This window comes from Pseudophryne corroboree, chromosome 1, assembly GCF_028390025.1.
Source record: "Pseudophryne corroboree isolate aPseCor3 chromosome 1, aPseCor3.hap2, whole genome shotgun sequence".
Taxonomy (NCBI): Eukaryota; Metazoa; Chordata; class Amphibia; order Anura; family Myobatrachidae; genus Pseudophryne; species Pseudophryne corroboree.
In genome coordinates, this window is record NC_086444.1 from 445,231,387 (window position 1) to 445,252,721 (window position 21,335).

Sequence of the window (21,335 nt, forward strand, 5' to 3'; positions counted from 1 at the left end):
CGGTTCAAACCAATATGATTTTAAGGAATCCCAACACTATGTTGAGATCCCACGGTGCCACTAGAGGCACAAAAAGGGGTGTATATGCAATACTCCCTTGACAATCTGGACTTCAGGAACTGAAGTCAATTCTTTTCGGAAGAAATTCTACAGGGCCGAAACTTAAAACCTTAAAGAACCCCAATTTTAGGCTCAAAACACTCCTGTTTTCAGGAAGTGTAGAAATCGACCTAGTTGAATTTTCTTCGTGGGGCCTTCCTGGCCTCACCCACGCAACATATTTTCACCACATGTGGTGATGACGTTGTGCGATCACCTCCTTCCTGGCTTTGACCAGGGTAGGTATGACCTCTTATGGAATGCCTTTTTCCTTCAGGATCCGGCATTCAACCGCCATGCCGTCAAACGCAGCCGCGGTAAGTCTTGGAATAGACATGGTACCTGCTGAAGCAAGTCCCTTCTTAGCTCCCCAGGCCCTTAGTCCTCTGTGAGCATCTCTTGAAGTTCCGGGTACCAAGTCCCTCTTGGCCAATCCGGAGTCACGAGTATAGTTCATACTCCTCTATGTCTTATAATTCTCAATACCTTGGTTATGAGAAGCAGAGGAGGGAACACATACACCGACTGTTACACCCACGGTGTTACCAGGACATCCACAGCTATCGCCTGAAGGTCTCATGACCTGGCGCAATACCTGTCCCGTTTTTTGTTCGGGCGGGACGCCATCATTTCCACCTTTGGTCTTTGCCAATGGCTCACAATCATGCGGAAAAACTTCCCTATGAAGTTCCCACTCTCCCAGGTGGAGGTCATGCCTGCTGAGGAAGTCTGCTTCCCAGTCGTCCACTCCCGGAGAGAACACTGCTGACAGTGCTATCATATGATTTTCCGCCTAGCGAAAAATCCTTGCAGTGTTTTCACTGCCCTCCAGCTTCTTGTGTCGCCCTTTCTGTTTACGTGGGCGACTGCCGTGATGTTATCCCACTGGATCAATACCGGCTGACTTGAAGCAGAGGTCTTGCTAAGTTTAGAGCCTTATAATTTCGCTCTTAGCTCCCTCTATGTGGAGAGAATTCTCCAGACTTGATCACACTTTCCTGGAAATTTTTTCCCTGTGTGACTGCTCCCCAGCCTCTCAGGCTGGCCTCCGTGGTTACCAGCATCCAATCCTGAATGCTGAATCTGTGGCCCTCTAGAAGATGAGCACTCTGTAATCACCACAGGAGAGACACCCTTGTCCTTGGATATAGGGTTATCCGCTGATGCATCTGAAGATGCGATCCGGACCATTTGTCCAGCAGATCCCACTGAAGAGTTCTTGCGTGAAATCTGCCGAATGGAATTGCTTCGTAATAAGCCACCATTTTTACCAGGACTCTTGTGCAATGATGCACTGACACTTTTCCTGGTTTTAGGAGGATCCCGATTAGCTCGGATAACTCCCTGGCTTTTTCCTCTGGGAGAAACACCTTTTTCTGGACTGTGTCCAGAATCATCCCTAGGAACAGTAGACGTGTCCTCGGAAAAGCTACGATTTTGGAATATTTAGAATCCACTCGTGCTGTCGTAGAACTATTAAAGATAGTGCTACTCCGACCTCCAACTGTTCTCTGGACCTTGCCCTTATCAGGAAAGCGTCCAAGTTTCTTTTAAGAAGAATCATCATTTCGGCCATTACCTTGGTAAAGACCCGGGGCGCCGTGGACAATCCAAACGGCAGCGTCTGAACTGATAGTGACAGTTCTGTACCACGAACCTGAAGTACCCTTGGTGAGAAGGGCAAATTTGGACATGTAGGTAAATGTCCCTGATATCCAGTGACACCATCTCGTCCCCTTCTTCCTGGTTCGCTATCACTGCTCTGAGTGACTCCATCTTGATTTGAACGCTTGTATGTAAGTGTTCAAATATTCCAGATCTCACCGAGCCGTTTGGCTTCAGTACCACAATATAGTGTGGAATAATACCCCCTCCCTTGTTGTAGGAGGGGTACTTTGATTATCACCTGCTGGGAATACAGCCTGTGAATTGTTTCCAATACTGCCTCCCTGTCGGAGGTAGACGTTGGTAAAACAGACTTCCGGAACTTGTGAGGAGGAGACGTCTCGAATTTCCAATGTACACCTGGGATACTACATGTAGGATCCAGGAGTCCCCTTGCGAGTGAGCTCACTGCGTGCTGAAACTCTTGAGATGACCCCCTACCGCACCTGAGTCCACTTGTACTGCCCCAGCGTCATGCTGCGGACTTGGCAGAAGCTGTGAAGGGCTTCTGTTCCTGGGAATGGGCTGCTTGCTGCAGTCTTCTTCCCTTTCCTCTACCCCTGGGCAGATATGACTGGCCTTTGCCCGCCTGCCCGTATGGGGACGAAAGGACTGAGACTGAAAAGACTGTGTCCTTTTCTGCTGAGATGTGACTCGGGGAACAAAAGGTGGATTTTTCAGCTGTCGCCATGGCCACCAGGTCCGATGGACGGCCCCTTTATACGGCAATACTTCCATGTGCCGTCTGTAATCTGCCTCACCTGACCACTGTCGTGTCTTCGTCTGGCAGATATGGACATCACATTTACTCTTGATGCCAGAATGCAAATATCCCTCTGCGCATCACGCATATATAGAAATGCATCCTTAAAATGCTCTATAGACAATAAAATCTTGTCCCTGTCAAGGGTATCAAAATTTTCAGTCAGGAAATCCGACCAAGCCCCCTCAGCGCTGCACATCCAGTCTGAGGCGATTGCTGGTCGTAGTATAACACCAGTATGTGTGTATATACTTCTTAGGCTATTTTTCAGCTTCCTATCAGCTGGCTCCTTGAGGGCGGCCGTATCTGGAGACGGTAACGCCACTTGTTTTTATAAGCGTGTGAGCGCCTTATCCACCCTAAGGTGTGTTTCCCAACTCGCCCTTACTTCTGGCGGGAAAGGGTATACCGCCCATAACTTTCTATCGGAGGAACCCCACGTATCATCACACACTTCATTTAAGTTATCTGATTCAGGCAAAACTACAAGTAGTTTATTCACACCCTACAAAATACCCTTATTTGTGGAACTTGTAGTATCAGAAATATGTAACACCTCCTTCATGCCCTTAACATGTAACGTGTGGCCCTAAAGGAAAATACGTTTGTTTCTTCACCGTCGACACTGGAGTCAGTGTCCCTGAGGTAAATGGGCGTTTTTACCAGCCCCTGGCGGTGTCTGAGACGCCTGGACAGGTACTAATTTGTTTGCCGGTCGTCTCATGTCGTCAACCGGCTCGCAGCGTGTTGACATGATCACGTACTTCCACAAGTAAGCCATCCATTCCGGTGTCGACTCCCTAGAGAGTGACATCACCATTACAGGCAATTTGCTCCGCCTCCTCACCAACATTTTCCTCATACATGTCGACACACACGTACCGACATACAGCACACACACAGGGAATGCTCTGATAGAGGACAGGACCCACTAGCCCTTTGGGGAGACAGAGGGAGAGTTTGCCAGCACACACCAAAATGCTATAATTATACAGGGACAACCTTTATAAAAGTGTTCCTCCCTTATAGCATTTAATATATATTTATATCGCCAAATCAGTGCCCCCCCTCTCTGTTTTAACCCTGTTTCTGTAATGCAGTGCAGGGGAGAGCATGGGAGCCTTCCCCTCAGCCTTTCTGTGAGGGAAAATGGCGCTGTGTGCTGAGGAGAATAAGCTCCGCCCCTTTTTCGGCGGGTTTTTTCTCCCGGTTTTTAAGAACTGGCCTGGGTTAAAATACATACATATAGCCTTAATGGCTATATGTGATGTATTTATTTTGCCAATAAGGTACTTATATTGCTGCCCAGGGCGCCCCCAGCAGCGCCCTGCACCCTCCGTGACTAGGTCAGTGAGCCGTGTGACAACAATGGCGCACAGCTGCAGTGCTGTGCGCTACCTTCATGAAGACTGTGAAGTCTTCTGCCGCCTGTTTCCGGACCTCCGTTCTGCCGTCTTCTTCAGCGTCTGTAAGGGGGATCGGCGGCGCGGCTCCGGGACGAACCCCAGGCTGACCTGTGTTCCGACTCCCTCTGGAGCTCAGTGTCCAGTAGCCTAAGATCCCAATCCATCCTGCACGCAGGTGAGTTGGAGATCTCTCCCCTAAGTCCCTCGTTGCAGTGATCCTGTTGCCAGCAGGAAACACTGAATGAAACCTAAAAAAAAACTTTTCTAAACAGCTCTTTAAGAGAGCCACCTAGATTGTACCCTTCTCGGACGGGCACAAAAACCTAACTGAGGCTTGGAGGAGGGTCATAGGGGGAGGAGCCAGTACACACCATGTGACCTAAAAGCTTTTTTAGATGTGCCCTGTCTCCTGCGGAGCCCGCTATTCCCCATGGTCCTGACGGAGTCCCCAGCATCCACTAGGACGTTAGAGAAACTATGGGTAGTTTTTTCACACCCCACATAATACCCTTTTTTGTGGTACTTGTAGTATCAGAAATGTTCAAAGCCTCCTTCATTGCCGTGATCATGTAACGTGTGGCCCTACTGGACATTACGTTTGTCTCCTCACCTGTCGACACTGGAGTCAGTATCCGTGTCTGGGTCTGTGTCGACCATCTGAAGTAACGGGCGCTTTAGAGCCCCTGACGGTGTTTGAGACGCCTGGACAGGCACTAACTGATTTGCCGGCTGTCTCATGTCGTCAACAGTTTTTTGCAAAGTGCTGACACTGTCACGTAATTCCTTCCATACGACCATCCAGTCAGATGTCGACTCCCTAGGGGGTGACATCACTATTACAGGCAATTGCTCCGCCTCCACATCATTTTCCTCCTCATACATGTCGACACAATCGTACCGACACACAGCACACACACAGGGAATGCTCTGATAGAGGACAGGACCCCACGAGCCCTTTGGGGAGACAGAGGGAGAGTTTGCCAGCACACACCAGAGCGCTATATATATACAGGGATAACCTTATATAAGTGTTTCTCCCTTCTATAGCTGCTGTATTTGTATTATCTGCCAAATAGTGCCCCCCCTCTCTTGTTTTACCCTGTTTCTGTAGTGCAGGACTGCAGGGGAGAGTCAGGGAGCCGTCCTTCCAGCGGAGCTGTGAGGGAAAATGGCGCTTGTGTGCTGAGGAGATAGGCTCCGCCCCCTTCTCGGCGGCCTTTTCTCCCGCTTTTTTTAGGAAAACTGGCAGGGGTTAAATGCATCCATATAGCCCAGGAGCTATATGTGATGCATTTCTTTTGCCATATAAGGTTTAAAACGTGTTTTATTGCGTCTCAGGGCGCTCCCCCCCAGCGCCCTGCACCCTCAGTGACCGGAGTGTGAAGTGTGCTGAGAGCAATGGCGCACAGCTGCGGTGCTGTGCGCTACCTTATTGAAGACAGGAACGTCTTCTGCCGCCGATTTTTCCGGACCTCTTCGCTCTTCTGGCTCTGTAAGGGGGCCGGCGGCGCGGCTCCGGGACCCATCCAAGCTGGGCCTGTGATCGTCCCTCTGGAGCTAATGTCCAGTAGCCAAGAAGCCCAATCCACTCTGCACGCAGGTGAGTTCGCTTCTTCTCCCCTTAGTCCCACGATGCAGTGAGCCTGTTGCAAGCAGTACTCACTGAAAATAAAAAAACCTATTTAAACTTTTACTCTAAGCAGCTCAGGAGAGCTACCTAGCATGCACCCTTCTCGTTCGGGCACAAAAATCCAACTGAGGCTTGGAGGAGGGTCATAGGGGGAGGAGCCAGTGCACACCAGCTAGTCATAAAGCTTTTACTTTTGTGCCCAGTCTCCTGCGGAGCCGCTATTCCCCATGGTCCTTACGGAGTTCCCAGCATCCACTAGGACGTCAGAGAAAATAGACTGCACAGGCAGACCAACATTGACTATATTGGCGGGGCCGGTCTCCAGCCCCGTCGAATAGTCAGTGTCGGGCAAACAGCACATTGCGCCATGTGTACACGGCTATAGGTTGACACGGACACCGTATAGGGGTACCACGTCCGCTCGCCATGTTCAGGTCCACTGGGATGGTAAAGTATGAACAAGTCTATGTCAATAAAAAAAAAAAACATGAAAAACTCATGTCGACTTTTTGACCTGTCGACATTTTAAATGTCAGTATTTTGACTTTGTCTGTATTTTAAATGTCGGGATTTTGACCATCAGTCAATGGTTGTCGGGATTTTGATTGTAGGTAAATTGACTGCATCCCAGCTAAGTAACTGCAGTTAAAATTGAAGAACATTTAATAAAAAAACATGATTTAAGTTTGTGATGTCATAACTGCTGGCAGTAAACTTGGTATAGCAAACTAGTGTTAACGCTAGGATTTGGGCAGGGTGCCGGACTGTGGGGGGCGAAGCAGAGTGCGCTCCTGAAAAGGGGCGTGGTCACGCAAAATAGGGGGTGTGGTCATTTTACGTAACAAAAGTGGGCGGTTCAGCCCACAAACGATAAGACAGGGGGCGTGGGCGGCATCACTGTTGGGGGCATGTCCAGCACCTACGGAGGTGCTGGGCTTCCCCCAAGCTCTCTCTCACAGCGTGAATGGATGCCACGCGCATGGCATCTTTACACGCTGGGAGGGCAGGAAGCGAGCGGCTGTTCTAGCAGGGCGCAGCAGAAAGGGCAGGGCGGATTTTGCCCTTAAAAAAAAAATCGACCAGGGCGCGGCACCCTGCTAAAACAGCCTAGCGTGAACACTAGCAAACGTTTACAGAGTTCTATAAATGTTATAGCAATATAATATTATCAAATAACATTCCTACAAGAAAATGCACTAGCAGCAGGTTATTGGATCGTACAGTGGTTTACAGCATTTACTGCAGTTGCTTAGCTTGACAAGTTTTACCCAGTTTAGGGGACTCAAGGGGAGATGTGCTAAGCCTTGAAAGTGATACATTTCAGTGATAAAGTACCAGCTAATTAACTCCTAACTGCCATGTCACAGGCTGGGTTTGAAAAATGACAGTAAGGAGCTGGTTGGTTGGTACTTTATCACCGTGCAACTTTTCAAGGCTTAGTACATCTGGCCCTCAGTATCACATGACTACCTACATTGTTTGCTTTATTGCAACATTCTCATTAACGCAGTATTTTATTAAGGGGGGGAAGACACTGGGCGATTTCAGCCTAAAAAAATAAGAATTTACTCACCGGTAATTCTATTTCTCGTAGTCCGTAGTGGATGCTGGGAACTCCGTAAGGACCATGGGGAAATAGCGGGCTCCGAAGGAGGCTGGGCACTCTAGAAAGATCTTAGACTACCTGGTGTGCACTGGCTCCTCCCACTATGACCCTCCTCCAAGCCTCAGTTAGGATACTGTGCCCGGACGAGCGTACACAATAAAGAAGGATTTTGAATCCCGGGTAAGACTCATACCAGCCACACCAATCACACCGTACAACTCGTGATATGAAACCCAGTTAACAGTATGAAACAACAGAGCCTCTCAACAGATGGCTCAACAATAACCCGATTTAGTTAACAATAACTATTTACAAGTATTGCAGATAAACCGCACTTGGGATGGGCGCCGAGCATCCACTACGGACTACGAGAAATAGAATTACCGGTGAGTAAATTCTTATTTTCTCTGACGTCCTAGTGGATGCTGGGAACTCCGTAAGGACCATGGGGATTATACCAAAGCTCCCAAACAGGCGGGAGAGTGCGGACGACTCTGCAGCACCGAATGAGAGAACTCCAGGTCCTCCTCAGCCAGGGTATCAAATTTATAGAATTTTGCAAACGTGTTTGCCCCTGACCAAGTAGCAGCTCGGCAAAGTTGTAAAGCCGAGACCCCTCGGGCAGCCGCCCAAGATGAGCCCACCTTCCTTGTGGAATGGGCATTGACAGATTTTGGCTGTGGCAGGCCTGCCACAGAATGCGCAAGCTGAATTGTACTATAAATCCAACGAGCAATAGTCTGCTTAGAAGCAGGAGCACCCAGCTTGTTGGGCGCATATAGGATAAACAACGAGTCAGATTTTCTGACTCCAGCCGTTCTGGAAACATAAAATTTCAGGGCCCTGACCACGTCCAACAACTTGGAGTCCCCCAAGTCCTTAGTAGCCGCAGGCACCACAACAGGCTGATTCAGGTGAAACGCTGACACCACCTTAGGTAGAAACTGGGGACGAGTCCTCAATTCTGCCCTATCCATATGGAAAATCAGATAAGGGCTTTTACAAGACAAAGCCGCCAATTCTGATACTCGCCTGGCAGAAGCCAAGGCCAATAACATAACCACGTTCCACGTGAGATATTTCAGATCCACGGTTTTTAGTGGTTCAAACCAATGTGATTTTAAGAAACTCAACACCACGTTGAGGTCCCAAGGTGCCACGGGAGGCACAAACGGGGGCTGAATATGCAGCACTCCCTTTACAAATGTCTGAACTTCAGGTACTGAAGCTAGTTCTTTCTGAAAGAAAATCGACAGAGCCGAGATCTGTACCTTAATGGAGCCCAGCTTTAGGCCCATATTCACTCCTGCTTGCAGGAAATGCAGAAATCGACCTAGTTGAAATTCCTCTGTTGGGGCCTTTTCGGCCTCACACCATGCAACATATTTCCGCCATATGCGGTGATAATGATTTGCTGTAACTTCTTTCCTGGCTTTAATAAGCGTAGGAATGACTTCCTCCGGAATGCCCTTTTCCTTCAGGATCCGGTGTTCAACCGCCATGCCATCAAACGCAGCCGCGGTAAGTCTTGGAACAGACAGGGCCCCTGCTGTAGCAGGTCTTGTCTGAGTGGCAGAGGCCACGGGTCCTCTGAGATCATCTCTTGAAGTTCTGGGTACCACGCTCTTCTTGGCCAATCCGGAACCACGAGAATTGTGTTTACTCCTCGCTTTCTTATTATTCTCAATACCTTTGGTATGAGCGGCAGAGGAGGGAACACATAAACTGACTGGTACACCCACGGTGTTACCAGAGCGTCCACCGCTATCGCCTGAGGGTCTCTTGACCTGGCGCAATACCTCTCTAGTTTTTTGTTTAGACGGGACGCCATCATGTCCACCTGTGGACGACCCCACTGATTTGTAATCATTTGGAAAACTTCTGGATGAAGTGCCTGCTGAGAAAGTCTGCTTCCCAGTTGTCTACACCCGGAATGAACACTGCTGACAGTGCTAGTACATGATTTTCCGCCCATCGGAGAATTCTTGTGGCTTCTGCCATTGCCATCCTGCTTCTTGTGCCGCCCTGTCGATTCACATGGGCGACTGCCGTGATGTTGTCTGACTGGATCAGCACCGGCTGATTTAGGAGCAGGGATTTTGCTTGACTTAGGGCATTTTAGATGGCCCTTAGCTCCAGAATATTTATATGAAGAGAAGTCTCCTGACTTGACCATAGTCCTTGGAAGTTTCTTCCCTTTGTGACTGCCCCCCAGCCTCGCAGGCTGGCATCCGTGGTCACCAGGACCCAGTCCTGTATGCCGAATCTGCGGCCCTCCAGAAGATGAGCACTCTGCAGCCACCATAGAAGAGACACCCTTGTTCTTGGAGACAGGGTTATCAAGCGATGCATCTGAAGATGCGATCCGGACCACTTGTCCAACAGATCCCACTGGAAAATTCTGGCATGGAACCTGCCGAATGGAATTGCTTCGTAAGAAGCTACCATCTTTCCCAGGACCCGCGTGCAGTGATGCACCGATACCTGTTTTGGTTTCAGGAGGTCTCTGACTAGAGTAGACAACTCCCTGGCTTTCTCCTCCGGGAGAAACACTTTTTTCTGGGCTGTGTCCAGAATCATCCCCAGGAACATTAGACGTGTCGTCGGAACCAGCTGTGACTTTGGAATATTCAGAATCCAGCCGTGCTGGCGCAGCACTTCCTGAGATAGTGCTACTCCCACCAACAACTGTTCCTTGGACCGTGCCTTTATTAGGAGATCGTCCAAGTACGGGATAATTAAAACGCCCTTTCTTCGAAGGAGTATCATCATTTCCGCCATAACCTTGGTAAAAACCCTTGGTGCCGTGGAGAGTCCAAACGGCAACGTCTGGAATTGGTAATGGCAGTCCTGTACCACAAATCTGAGGTACTCCTGGTGAGGATGGTAAATGGGGACATGCAGGTAAGCATCCTTGATGTCCAGGGAAACCATGTAATCCCCCTCGTCCAGGCTCGCAATAACCGCCCTGAGCGATTCCATCTTGAACTTGAATTTTTTTATGTACGTGTTCAAGGATTTCAAATTTAAAATGTGTCTCACCGAACCGTCTGGTTTCGGTACCACAAATAGTGTGGAATAGTAACCCCGACCTTGATGAAGTAGGGGTACCTTGATTATCACCTGCTGGGAATACAGCTTGTGAATTGCCGCTAGCACCGCCTCCCTGTCTGAGGGAGCAATCGGCAAGGCAGATTTTAGGAACCGGTGGGGTGGAGCCGCCTCGAATTCCAGCTTGTACCCCTGAGATACTATTTGAAGGATCCAGGGATCCACTTGTGAGCGAGCCCACTGATCGCTGAAATTTTTGAGGCGGGCCCCCACCGTACCTGGTTCCGCCTGTGGAGCCCCACCGTCATGCGGCGGACTTAGCAGAAGAAGCGGGGGAGGACTTTTGCTCCTGGGAACCTGCTGCTTGTTGCAGCCTTTTTCCCCTACCTCTGCCCCTAGACAGAAAAGAACCTCCTTTTCAACGCTTGCTTTTCTGTGTCCGAAAGGACTGAACCTGATAAAATGGCGCCTTCTTAGGCTGTGAGGGGACATGGGGTAGAAATGCTGACTTCCCAGACGTTGCTGTGGAAACTAGGTCGGAGAGACCATCCCCAAATAATTCCTCCCCCTTATAAGGCAAAACTTCCATGTGCCTTTTGGAATCTGCATCTCCTGTCCACTGGCGAGTCCATAAGCCTCTCCTAGCAGATATGGACAATGCACTTACTTTAGATGCCAGCTGGCAGATTTCCCTCTGTGCATCTCTCATATACAAGACTGAATCTTTGATATGGTCAATTGTTAGCAGAATCGTGTCTCTGTCTAGTGTGTCAATATTTTCTGACAATTTATCTGACCACGCAGCGGCAGCACTGCACATCCATGCTGACGCAATAGCTGGTCTAAGTATAATGCCTGAGTGTGTGTAAACAGACTTCAGGATAGCCTCCTGCTTTCTATCAGCAGGCTCCTTAAGGGCGGCCGTATCCTGTGACGGTAGTGCCACCTTTTTAGACAAACGTGTGAGCGCTTTATCCACCCTAGGGGGTGTTTCCCAGCGTAACCTATCCTCTGGCGGGAAAGGGAACGCCATTAGTAGCTTTTTAGAAATTACTAATTTTTTATCAGGGGAAAGCCACGCTTCCTCACACACCTCATTTAATTCATCTGAAGGGGGAAAAACTACGGGTAGTTTTTTCTCCCCAAACATAATACCCTTTTTTGTGGTACCCGGATGTAAATCAGAAATGTTTAGCACCTCTTTCATTTCTTCAATCATGCAGTGAATGGCCCTGACGGGCATTAGATTCGACTCATCCTCGTCGACACTGGTGTCAGTATCAGTGTCGACATCTACGTTTGCCACTTGAGATAGCGGGCGTTTTAGAGCCCCTGATGCCCCTTGAGACACCTGGACAGGCACGAGCTGAAGACTCGGCTGTCCCACAGTTGGCATGTCGTCAAATTTTTTATGTAAAGAGTCTATACGTGCACTCATTTCTTTCCATAAGCTCATCCACTCAGGTGTCTGCCCCCCAGGGGGTGACATCCCTGCTAAAGGCATCTGCTCCGCCTCCACATCATTATCCTCATCAAACATGTCGACACAGCCGTACCGACACACCTCACACACACAGGGAATGCTCAAACAGAGGACAGGACCCACAAAAGCCCTTTGGGGGGACAGAGTAAGAGTATGCCAGCACACACCAGAGCGCTATATATACAGGGACTAACTGAGTTATGTCCCTAATAGCTGCTTTTCAATAAAATATAATATATATATTGCCAAATTTAATGCCCCCCCTCTCTTTTCCCTCTTACTGTACTGTAGATTGCAGGGAAGAGCCAGGGAGCTTCCTTCCAGCGGAGCTGTGAAAGAAAAATGGCGCCAGTGTGCTGAGGAGATAGGCTCCGCCCCTTTTTTCGCGGCCTATTCTCCCGCTTTTTATGGATTTCTGGCAGGGGTATTTACCTCATATATAGCCCCTGGGGCTATATATTGAGGTATTTTAGCCAGCCAAGGTGTTTTTATTGCTGCCTCAGGGCGCCCCCCCTCAGCGCCCTGCACCCTCAGTGACCGGAGTGTGAAGTGTGAGAGGAGCAATGGCGCACAGCTGCAGTGCTGTGCGCTACCTTGGTGAAGACTGATGTCTTCATGCCGCCAATTTTCCGGACCAACTTCTTGCTTCTGGCTCTGTAAGGGGGACGGCGGCGCGGCTCCGGGACCGAACACCAAGGCTGGGCCTGCGGTCGATCCCTCTGGAGCTAATGGTGTCCAGTAGCCTAAGAAGCCCAATCCGGCTACAAGCAGGCGAGTTCGCTTCTTCTCCCCTTAGTCCCTCGCTGCAGTGAGCCTGTTGCCAGCAGGTCTCACTGAAAATAAAAAAATCTAAGACTATTACTTTCTAAGAGCTCAGGAGAGCCCCTAGTGTGCATCCAACCTCGGTCGGGCACGAAATCTAACTGAGGCTTGGAGGAGGGTCATAGTGGGAGGAGCCAGTGCACACCAGGTAGTCTAAGATCTTTCTAGAGTGCCCAGCCTCCTTCGGAGCCCGCTATTTCCCCATGGTCCTTACGGAGTTCCCAGCATCCACTAGGACGTCAGAGAAAATAAGAATTTACTTACCGATAATTCTATTTCTCGTAGTCCGTAGTGGATGCTGGGGACTCCGTCAGGACCATGGGGATTAGCGGCTCCGCAGGAGACAGGGCACAAAAATAAAGCTCTAGGATCAGGTGGTGTGCACTGGCTCCTCCCCCCATGACCCCCCTCCAAGCCTCAGTTAGGACACTGTGCCCGGACGAGCGTACACAATAAGGAAGGATTTTGAATCCCGGGTAAGACTCATACCAGCCACACCAATCACACCGTACAACTTGTGATCTGAACCCAGTTAACAGTATGACAAAACGTAGGAGCCTCTGAACAGACGGCTCACAACAATAACAACCCGATTTTTTTGTAACAATAACTATGTACAAGTATTGCAGACAATCCGCACTTGGGATGGGCGCCCAGCATCCACTACGGACTACGAGAAATAGAATTATCGGTAAGTAAATTCTTATTTTCTCTAACGTCCTAAGTGGATGCTGGGGACTCCGTCAGGACCATGGGGATTATACCAAAGCTCCCAAACGGGCGGGAGAGTGCGGATGACCCTGCAGCACCGAATGAGAGACTCCATGTCCTCCTCAGCCAGGGTATCAAATTTGTAGAATTTAGCAAACGTGTTTGCCCCTGACCAAGTAAATGCTCAGCAAAGTTGTAAAGCCGAGACCCCTCAGGCAGTCGCCCAAGATGAGCCCACTTCCTTGTGGAATGGGCTTTTTCTGATTTTGTCTGTGGCAAGCCTGCCACAGAATGTGCAAGCTGAATTGTACTACAAATCCAGCGAGCAATCGTCTGCTTAGAAGCAGGAGCACCCATCTTGTTGGGTGCATACAGGCTAAACAGCGAGTCAGATTTTCTGACTCCAGTCGTCCTGGAAACATATATTTTCAGGGCCCTGACAACGTCAAGTAACTTGGAGTCCTCCAAGTCCCTAGTAGCCGCAGGTACCACAATAGGTCGGTTCCTGTGAAAAACAGAAAACACCTTAAGGAGAAATTGAGGACGAGTCCTCAATTCTGCCCTGTCAGAATGAAAAATTAAGTAAGGGCTTTTATATGATAAAGCCGCCCATTCTGACACACGCCTGGCTGAAGCCAGGGCTAATAGAATCTTCACCTTCCATGTGAAATATTTTAAGTCCACAGTGGTGAGTGGATCAAACCAATGTGACTTTAGGAAACTCAAAACAACATTGAGATCCCAAGGTGCCACTGGGGGCACAAAAGGAGGCTGTATATGCAGTACCCCTTTTACAAACGTCTGAACTTCAGGAACTGAAGCCAGTTCTTTCTGGAAGAAATTCGACAGGGTCGAAATTTGAACCTTAATGGACCCTAATTTTAGGCCCATAGACAGTCCTGTTTTCAGGAAATGTAGAAAACGACCCAGTTGGAATTCCTCTGTAGGGACCTTCTTGGCCTCACACCACGCAACATATTTTCGCCAATTGCGGTGAAAATGTTTTGCGGTTACATCCTTCCTGGCTTCGACCAGGGTAGGGATGACTTCATCTGGAATGCCCTTTCAGGATCCGGCGTTCAACTGCCATGCCGTCAAACGCAGCCGCGGTAAGTCTTGGAACAGACAAGGCCCCTGCTGGAGCAGGTCCTTTCTTAAAGGTAGAGGCCACGGTTCTTCCGTGAGCATCTCTTGAAGTTCCGGGTACCAAGTCCTTCTTGACCCATCCGGAATCACGAGTATCGTTCTTACTCATCTCCTTCTTATGATTCTCAGTACTTTTGGTATGAGATGCATAGGAGGGAACACATACCATGACTGGTACACCCACAGTGTTACCAGAGCGTCCACCGCTATTGCCTGAGGGTCCCTTGACCTGGCGCAATATCTGTCTAGTTTTTTGTTCAGGCGGGACGCCATCATGTCCACCTTTGGTTTTTCCCAACGGTTTACAATCATGTGGAAGACTTCCCGCTGAAGTCCCCACTCTCCCGGGTGGAGGTTATGCTGAGGAAGTCTGCTTCCCAGTTTTCTACTCCCGGAATTAACACTGCTGAGAGTGTTATCACATGATTTTTCGCCCAGCGAAGAATCCTTGCAGTTTCTGCCATTTCCCTCCTGCTTCTTGTGCCGCCCTGTCTGTTTTCGTGGGCGACTGCCGTGATGTTGTCCCACTGGATCAATACCGGCTGACCTTGAAGCAGAGGTCTTGCTAAGCTTAGAGCCTTGTAAATTGCCCTTAGCTCCAGTATATTTATGTGGAGAGAAGTCTCCAGACTTGATCACACTCCCTGGAAATTTTTTCCTTGTGTGACTGCTCCCCAGCCACTCAGGCTGGCATCCGTGGTCACCAGGACCCAGTCCTAAATGCCGAATCTGCGGCCCTTTCATAGATGAGCACTCTGCAGCCACCGCAGAAGAAACACCCTTGTCCTTGGAGACAGGGTTATCCGCTGATGCATCTGAAGATGCGATCCGGACCATTTTCCCAGCAGATCCCACTGAAAGGTTCTTGCGTGAAATCTACCGAATGGGATCGCTTTGTAAGAAACCACCATTTTTCACAGGACCCTTTGTGCAATGATGCACTGATACTTTTCCTGGTTTTAGGAGGTTCCTGACTGGCTCGGATAACTCCCTGGCTTTCTTCTCCGGGAGAAAACATCCTTTTCTGGACTGTGTCCAGAATCATCCCTAGGAACATTAGACGTGTCGTCGGAAAAAGCTGCGATTTTGGAATATTTAGAATCCACTCGTGCTGTCGTAGAACTACTTGAGATAGTGCTACTCCGACCGCCAACTGTTCTCTGGACCTTGCCCTTATCAGGAAAGCGTCCATATTTCTTTTAGGAAGAATCATCATTTCGGCCATTACCTTGGTAAAGACCCGGGGTGCCGTGGACAATCCAAATGGCAGCGTCTGAACTGATAGTGACAGTTCTGTACCACGAACCTGAGATACCCTTGGTGAGAAGGGCAAAATTTGGACTTGTAGGTAAGCGTCCCTGATATCCAGTGACACCATATCGTCCTGGTTCGCTATCACTGCTCTGAGTGACTCCATCTTGATTTGAACCCTTGTATGTAATTGTTCAAATCTTTTAGATCTCACCGAGCCGTTTGGCTTCAGTACCACAATATAGTGTGGAATAATACCCCTTCCCTTGTTGTAGGAGGGGTACTTTGATTATCACGTGCTGGGAATACAGCCTGTGAATTTTTTTCCAATACTGCCTCCCTGTCGGAGGGAGACGTTGGTAAAGCAGACTTCAGGAACTTGTGAGGGGAAGACGTCTCGAATTTCCAATGTACACCTGGGATACTACGTGTAGGATCCAGGAGTCCACTTGCGAGTGAGCCCACTGCGTGCTGAAACTCTTGAGATGACCCCCCACCGCACCTGAGTCCGCTTGTATGGCCCCAGCGTCATGCTGCGGACTTGGCAGAAGCTGTGGAGGACTTCTGTTCCTGGGAATGGGCTGCCTGCTGCAGTCTTCTTCCCTTTCCTCTAACCCTGGGCAGATATGACTGGCCTTTTGCCCGCCTGCCTTTATGGGTACGAAAGGACTGAGACTGAAAAGACTGTGTCCTTTTCTGCTGAGATGTGACTTGGGGTAACAAAAGTGGATTTTCCAGCTGTTGCCATGGCCACCAGGTCCGATGGACCGCCCCTTTATACGGCAATACTTCCATGTGCCGTCTGGAATCTGCATCACCTGACCACTGTCGTGTCTATAAACATCGTCTGGCAGATATGGACATCACATCTACTCTTGATGCCAGAATGCAAATATCCCTCTGCGCATCTCGCATATATAGAAATGCATCCTTAAAATGCTCTATAGTCAATAAAATATTGTTCCTGTCAAGGGTATCAATATTTTCAGTCAGGAAATCCGACCCAGCCCCCCCAGCGCTGCACATCCAGGCTGAGGCGATTGCTGGTCGTAGTATAACACCAGTATGTGTGTATATACTTCTTAGGATATTTTTCAGCTTCCTATCAGCTGGCTCCTTGAGGGCGGCCGTATCTGGAGACGGTAACGCCACTTGTTTTTATAAGCGTGTGAGCGCCTTATCCACCCTAAGGTGTGTTTCCCAACTCGCCCTCACTTCTGGCGGGAAAAGGTATACCTCCAATAATTTTCTATCGGAGGAAACCCACGTATCATCACACACTTTAATTTATCTGATTCAGGAAAAACTACAAGTAGATTATTCCCACCCTACATAATACCCTTATTTGTGGTACTTGTAGTATCAGAAATATGTAACACCTCCTTCATTGCCCTTAACATGTAACGTGTGGCCCTAAAGGAAAATACGTTTGTTTCTTCACCGTCGACACTGAAGTCAGTGTCTGTGTCTGTGTCGACCAACTGAGGTAAATGGGCGTTTTTACAAGCCCCTGACGGTGTCTGAGACGCCTGGACAGATACTAATTTGTTTGCCGGCCGTCTCATGTCGTCAACCGACCTTGCATCGTGTTGACATTATCACGTAATTCCTAAATAAGCCATCCATTCCGGTGTCGACTCCCTAGAGAGTGACATCACCAATACAGGCAATTTGCTCCGCCTCCTCACCAACATCGTCCTCCTACATGTCGACACACACGTACCGACACACATCACACACACAGGGAATGCTCTGATAGAGGACAGGACCCCACTAGCCCTTTGGGGAGACAGAGGGAGAGTTTGCCAGCACACACCAAAAACGCTATAATTATACAGGGACAACCCCTTATACAAGTGTTTTCCCTTATAGCATTTTCACATATGTAATCATATCGCCAAATAAGTGCCCCCCCTCTCTGTTTTAACCCTGTTTCTGTAGTGCAGTGCAGGGGAGAGCCTGGGAGCCTTCCTCACAGCAGAGCTGAGCAGGAAAATGGCGCCGTGTGCTGAGGAGAATAGGCCCCGCCCCCTAAAACGGCGGGCTCTTCTCCCGGAGTTTGTGAGATCTGGCAGGGGTTAAATACATCCATATAGCCTCAAGGGCTATATGTGATGTATTTTAGCCATAAAAAGGGTATAATACATTGCTGCCCAGAGCGCCCCCCCCCAGCGCCCTGCACCCTCAGTGACCGCTGGTATGAAGTGTGCTGACAACAATGGCGCACAGCTGCAGTGCTGTGCGCTACCTTATGAAGACTGAAAGTCTTCTGCCGCCTGTTTCTGGACCTCTTCAACTTCGGCATCTGCAAGGGGGGTCGGCGGCGCTGCTCCGGGACGAACCCCAGGGTGAGACCTGTGTTCCGACTCCCTCTGGAGCTAATGGTGTCCAGTAGCCTAAGAATCCAATCCATCCTGCATGCAGGTGAGTTGAAATTCTCTCCCCTAAGTCCCTCGATGCAGTGAGCCTGTTGCCAGCAGGACTCACTGAAAATAAAAAACCTAAAAAACTTTTTCTAAGCAGCTCTTTAGGAGAGCCACCTAGATTGCACCCTGCTCGGACGGGCACAAAAACCTAACTGAGGCTTGGAGGGGGGTCATGGGGGGAGGAGCCAGTGCACACCACCTGATCCTAGAGCTTTATTTTTGTGCCCTGTCTCCTGCGGAGCCGCTAATCCCCATGGTCCTGACGGAGTCCCCAGCATCCACTTAGGACGTTAGAGAAAGGCTTATATCGTCAAGTGTGTATGGGGTAATTTTAGTAAACGATGAGCGCTCCTGCGCGCCGTTCAGTGATCACCAATATTGAGCCGACATGCAGCTCAACCCGTCAATGTCGGGCTGACCTGCATGTTTGGGAATGCCGGCGGTGATGTCACTGAACGTTATCGTTGAACGATAACACTGAGTGTGTACGCACAATATCATTCAACTATATAGTAATTCACCGTCGGCATTCCAGAATCTACTCTTTTAATTGCACAGTTTACCCATCCAATAGAACATATACAGCCACACTCATAGGCGAGCACTTTGGGAATCACCCTCTCCACATACGTTTATTTAAAACCACTGTGTGTAGGATATATAGACTGTATTTATACCAGTCTCCAGTGGTGGTATCTCTCCAGTAAATAGAAATGCCGGTGCATAATCTATGTACCCTAGGGCGACAAATGTACAGGAAATGTACCCCTCTAACACAAACACGCAGCTGTGTGCAGCCAACTCGCTGTGATTCGGGGAAACAGACTGGAGCCATCCCAGGCAATCTGTAACTCTGCAGCTGTTGTGGAACTACTAATCCAAGCATGCCAGCGCCAATGCATGCTGGGATTTGTAGTTCCCACGGCGCTAGCCTAGAATACCTGACTAGTATCGGTACGTGTGCGGGAGAAGTAGCGCCGGACCAGCCTCAGCACACACAAGTTAGGTGCGTCTAATAATAACTATAAGCTAACTGGCTCACCGAGATGCCGGCCTCCATGCCTCATAGATCAGCCCAAGAATCCACAAGCTCGTACCGAGCGGACAGGGAAACACCTAGCACCAGCAGGAAACGGAAGTGTTGCTATGGTATGTGCTTCCGGTGCGACACTCTGACCTTTGCACACACTTACTTGCACGCACCGTCTCTGGTCTAGTGAATGTCAATACTGTATGTCGGGCTTATGGAAAAGGTCTTCCCCACGGTAGTCAATGGAGGACATTTACTAAGCAGTGTTAAGAGCGGAGAAGTGAGCCAGTGGAGAAGTTGCCCCATCAACCAATCAACGGCTCTGTATAATTTTATAGTTTGCAAACTCTCGATGTTACTACAGTGCTGATTGGTTGCCTTGGGCACCTTCTCCACTGGCTCACTTCACCGCTCTTATCACTGCATAGTAAATGTCCCTCTATGTACGCTACGCTGCCATGGGCAGTAGTACCCTGGGAGATCTCCCTTATCCAGAGGCGGAGTACTGGGTGCTAGATCCTCTTCAGATAAAGTGGAAAACCGTGGGACATACCATCTCACGCGGGGGGGCACAGCAGTTTCACTATCCACGTCACCACCTAGTTTCTTCAGTAACCTGGTGGTGAGCGGAGCGAGACCGCGAGGGTACACATTGGGTCCCATGTTCTGAACCTTGCTCTTCTCCCTCCTTGTTGCGTACCAGATGGTATTTCCCATACTTCTCTGATGATGACCTAGTCTCAACCATATTAAAACATTATTTAAATAGATAGTACAGACAAGACAGCACTCCTTGATATAATAAATACAGGTGTGGTGCCAGGTTCATATGAAAAAATAAACACTTTAATGAAAAAAAGCAAAAAACCAGCACACGCGTTTATGCAGCTTTTTTTTTTTAAAAACTCACATGATACCCGGTGCCGCTGGACGCAGCTTGGGAGTCCCCTGCTTCCGGCTGCGGTGCGCCTTCCTTATAGTGCTGTATCTGAAGGACTCGCTTGTCTGCTGCTCTGTGCGGGGATTCTATATTTATACTGCTGCCGGCCCGCCATCTTAGAATTTTGGTGCCGCAGCTACTGTGGTGTCCTGATAGAGGTGCCTGCTAATGCCTCCCCTGCTCCAAATTCCCTGTTAATGTCTTTGCCCTATCTCCACGACATACTGGGCACACCCTCCTAAAGTGTCCGGTTTTCTGTGACCTCCGGAGAGTTGCGGTTTACCACACTGGATGGAGCCGCAGCCTTTCCTATGGGACCTGACACCAGAAGCCGCCCAGCTGCGGACGTGGCCTGAGTGTCACAACTGAGGGTCTGAGCTGACAGGAGGAAGCCTCAGTTGTAGGGGCTGAGATGAAGTTAAACTTGAGAGGTTTAATCAGACCCCTGGACATGTAAGTATAGTGTAGAAGGATTACCCGAAGGCGTGACCATGACAACCAGGATTTAAAAGTCAATAAAAGCTTTATTAACACAACTCCATATATACATAGCAGTGATAAATGAGTAAGGATATGCAAGTGGTTAAATGAAACAGTTCCTGGATCACCATAAGCTTGGCTGGAGCCACAGGGTACTGGTAGGATAAGGTACAGATCTTAAAGTCCCAGTGATGGATTGTTCTTACCAGACCCGTCTGTAGTAGTGAGGCTAGCCGAGGAACACGTCAGCAGATATAACACTTGGAGCTGGTAACACTGTAGCTGAGAGGACTGCTGTGGATGCTGGATGGAACCAGCCAGATGATGGAAACACGGAGTGGATGCTGGATGGAACCAGCCAGGTGGTAGGATGAAGCTAGGGAGCGTGGATACAGGAAAAGATGGTTTGTGGATACTGCTGGTATGTAGGTATCTGCTGGAACAACACCGGCACTTAAAGAAAGCTGGACACTGCTGGAAGCTGACCGCTGGAAGCAGATGGATCTGTAGCTGGAAGCTGTAGTAGTCACGGAGGACTGCAGAGTCAGGCTGCACCGCAAGATGGTAAGCAGGTGCGGGTCTCTTAGTGGAGGCTGGAAACAGGAGCTGGAAACCTGAAGACACAACCACAGGAGAAATAGACTGGAAACAAGGTTTGACAACCAAAGCACTGACGATTTCCTGGTTCAGGCACAGGGTATTTATACCTGCAGCAAGGCAGGCATTGGCCGAGCAGTTATGCTGATTCCAGTAGAGCAGCGAATTGGTGGAAACTGAGGCATGTGACTGAAACCAACATGGCTGCGCCCATGTTAGCACTTGGAGG

General features: G+C 49.2%; 1 protein-coding gene across 1 annotated transcript in view; it reads right to left on the reverse strand.

Moving 5' to 3' along the window:
* LOC134891463 (uncharacterized) overlaps positions 1 to 19,308 on the reverse strand; it is a 32,534-nt gene extending 13,226 nt beyond the window's left edge. The window contains exon 1 of the mRNA XM_063913533.1: positions 19,102 to 19,308. Within this exon, the coding sequence (XP_063769603.1) occupies positions 19,102 to 19,119 (18 nt within the window). The 5' untranslated portion in view covers positions 19,120 to 19,308. The remainder of the gene's footprint in view (positions 1 to 19,101) is intronic.
* Between the last annotated feature and the right edge of the window lie 2,027 nt (positions 19,309 to 21,335).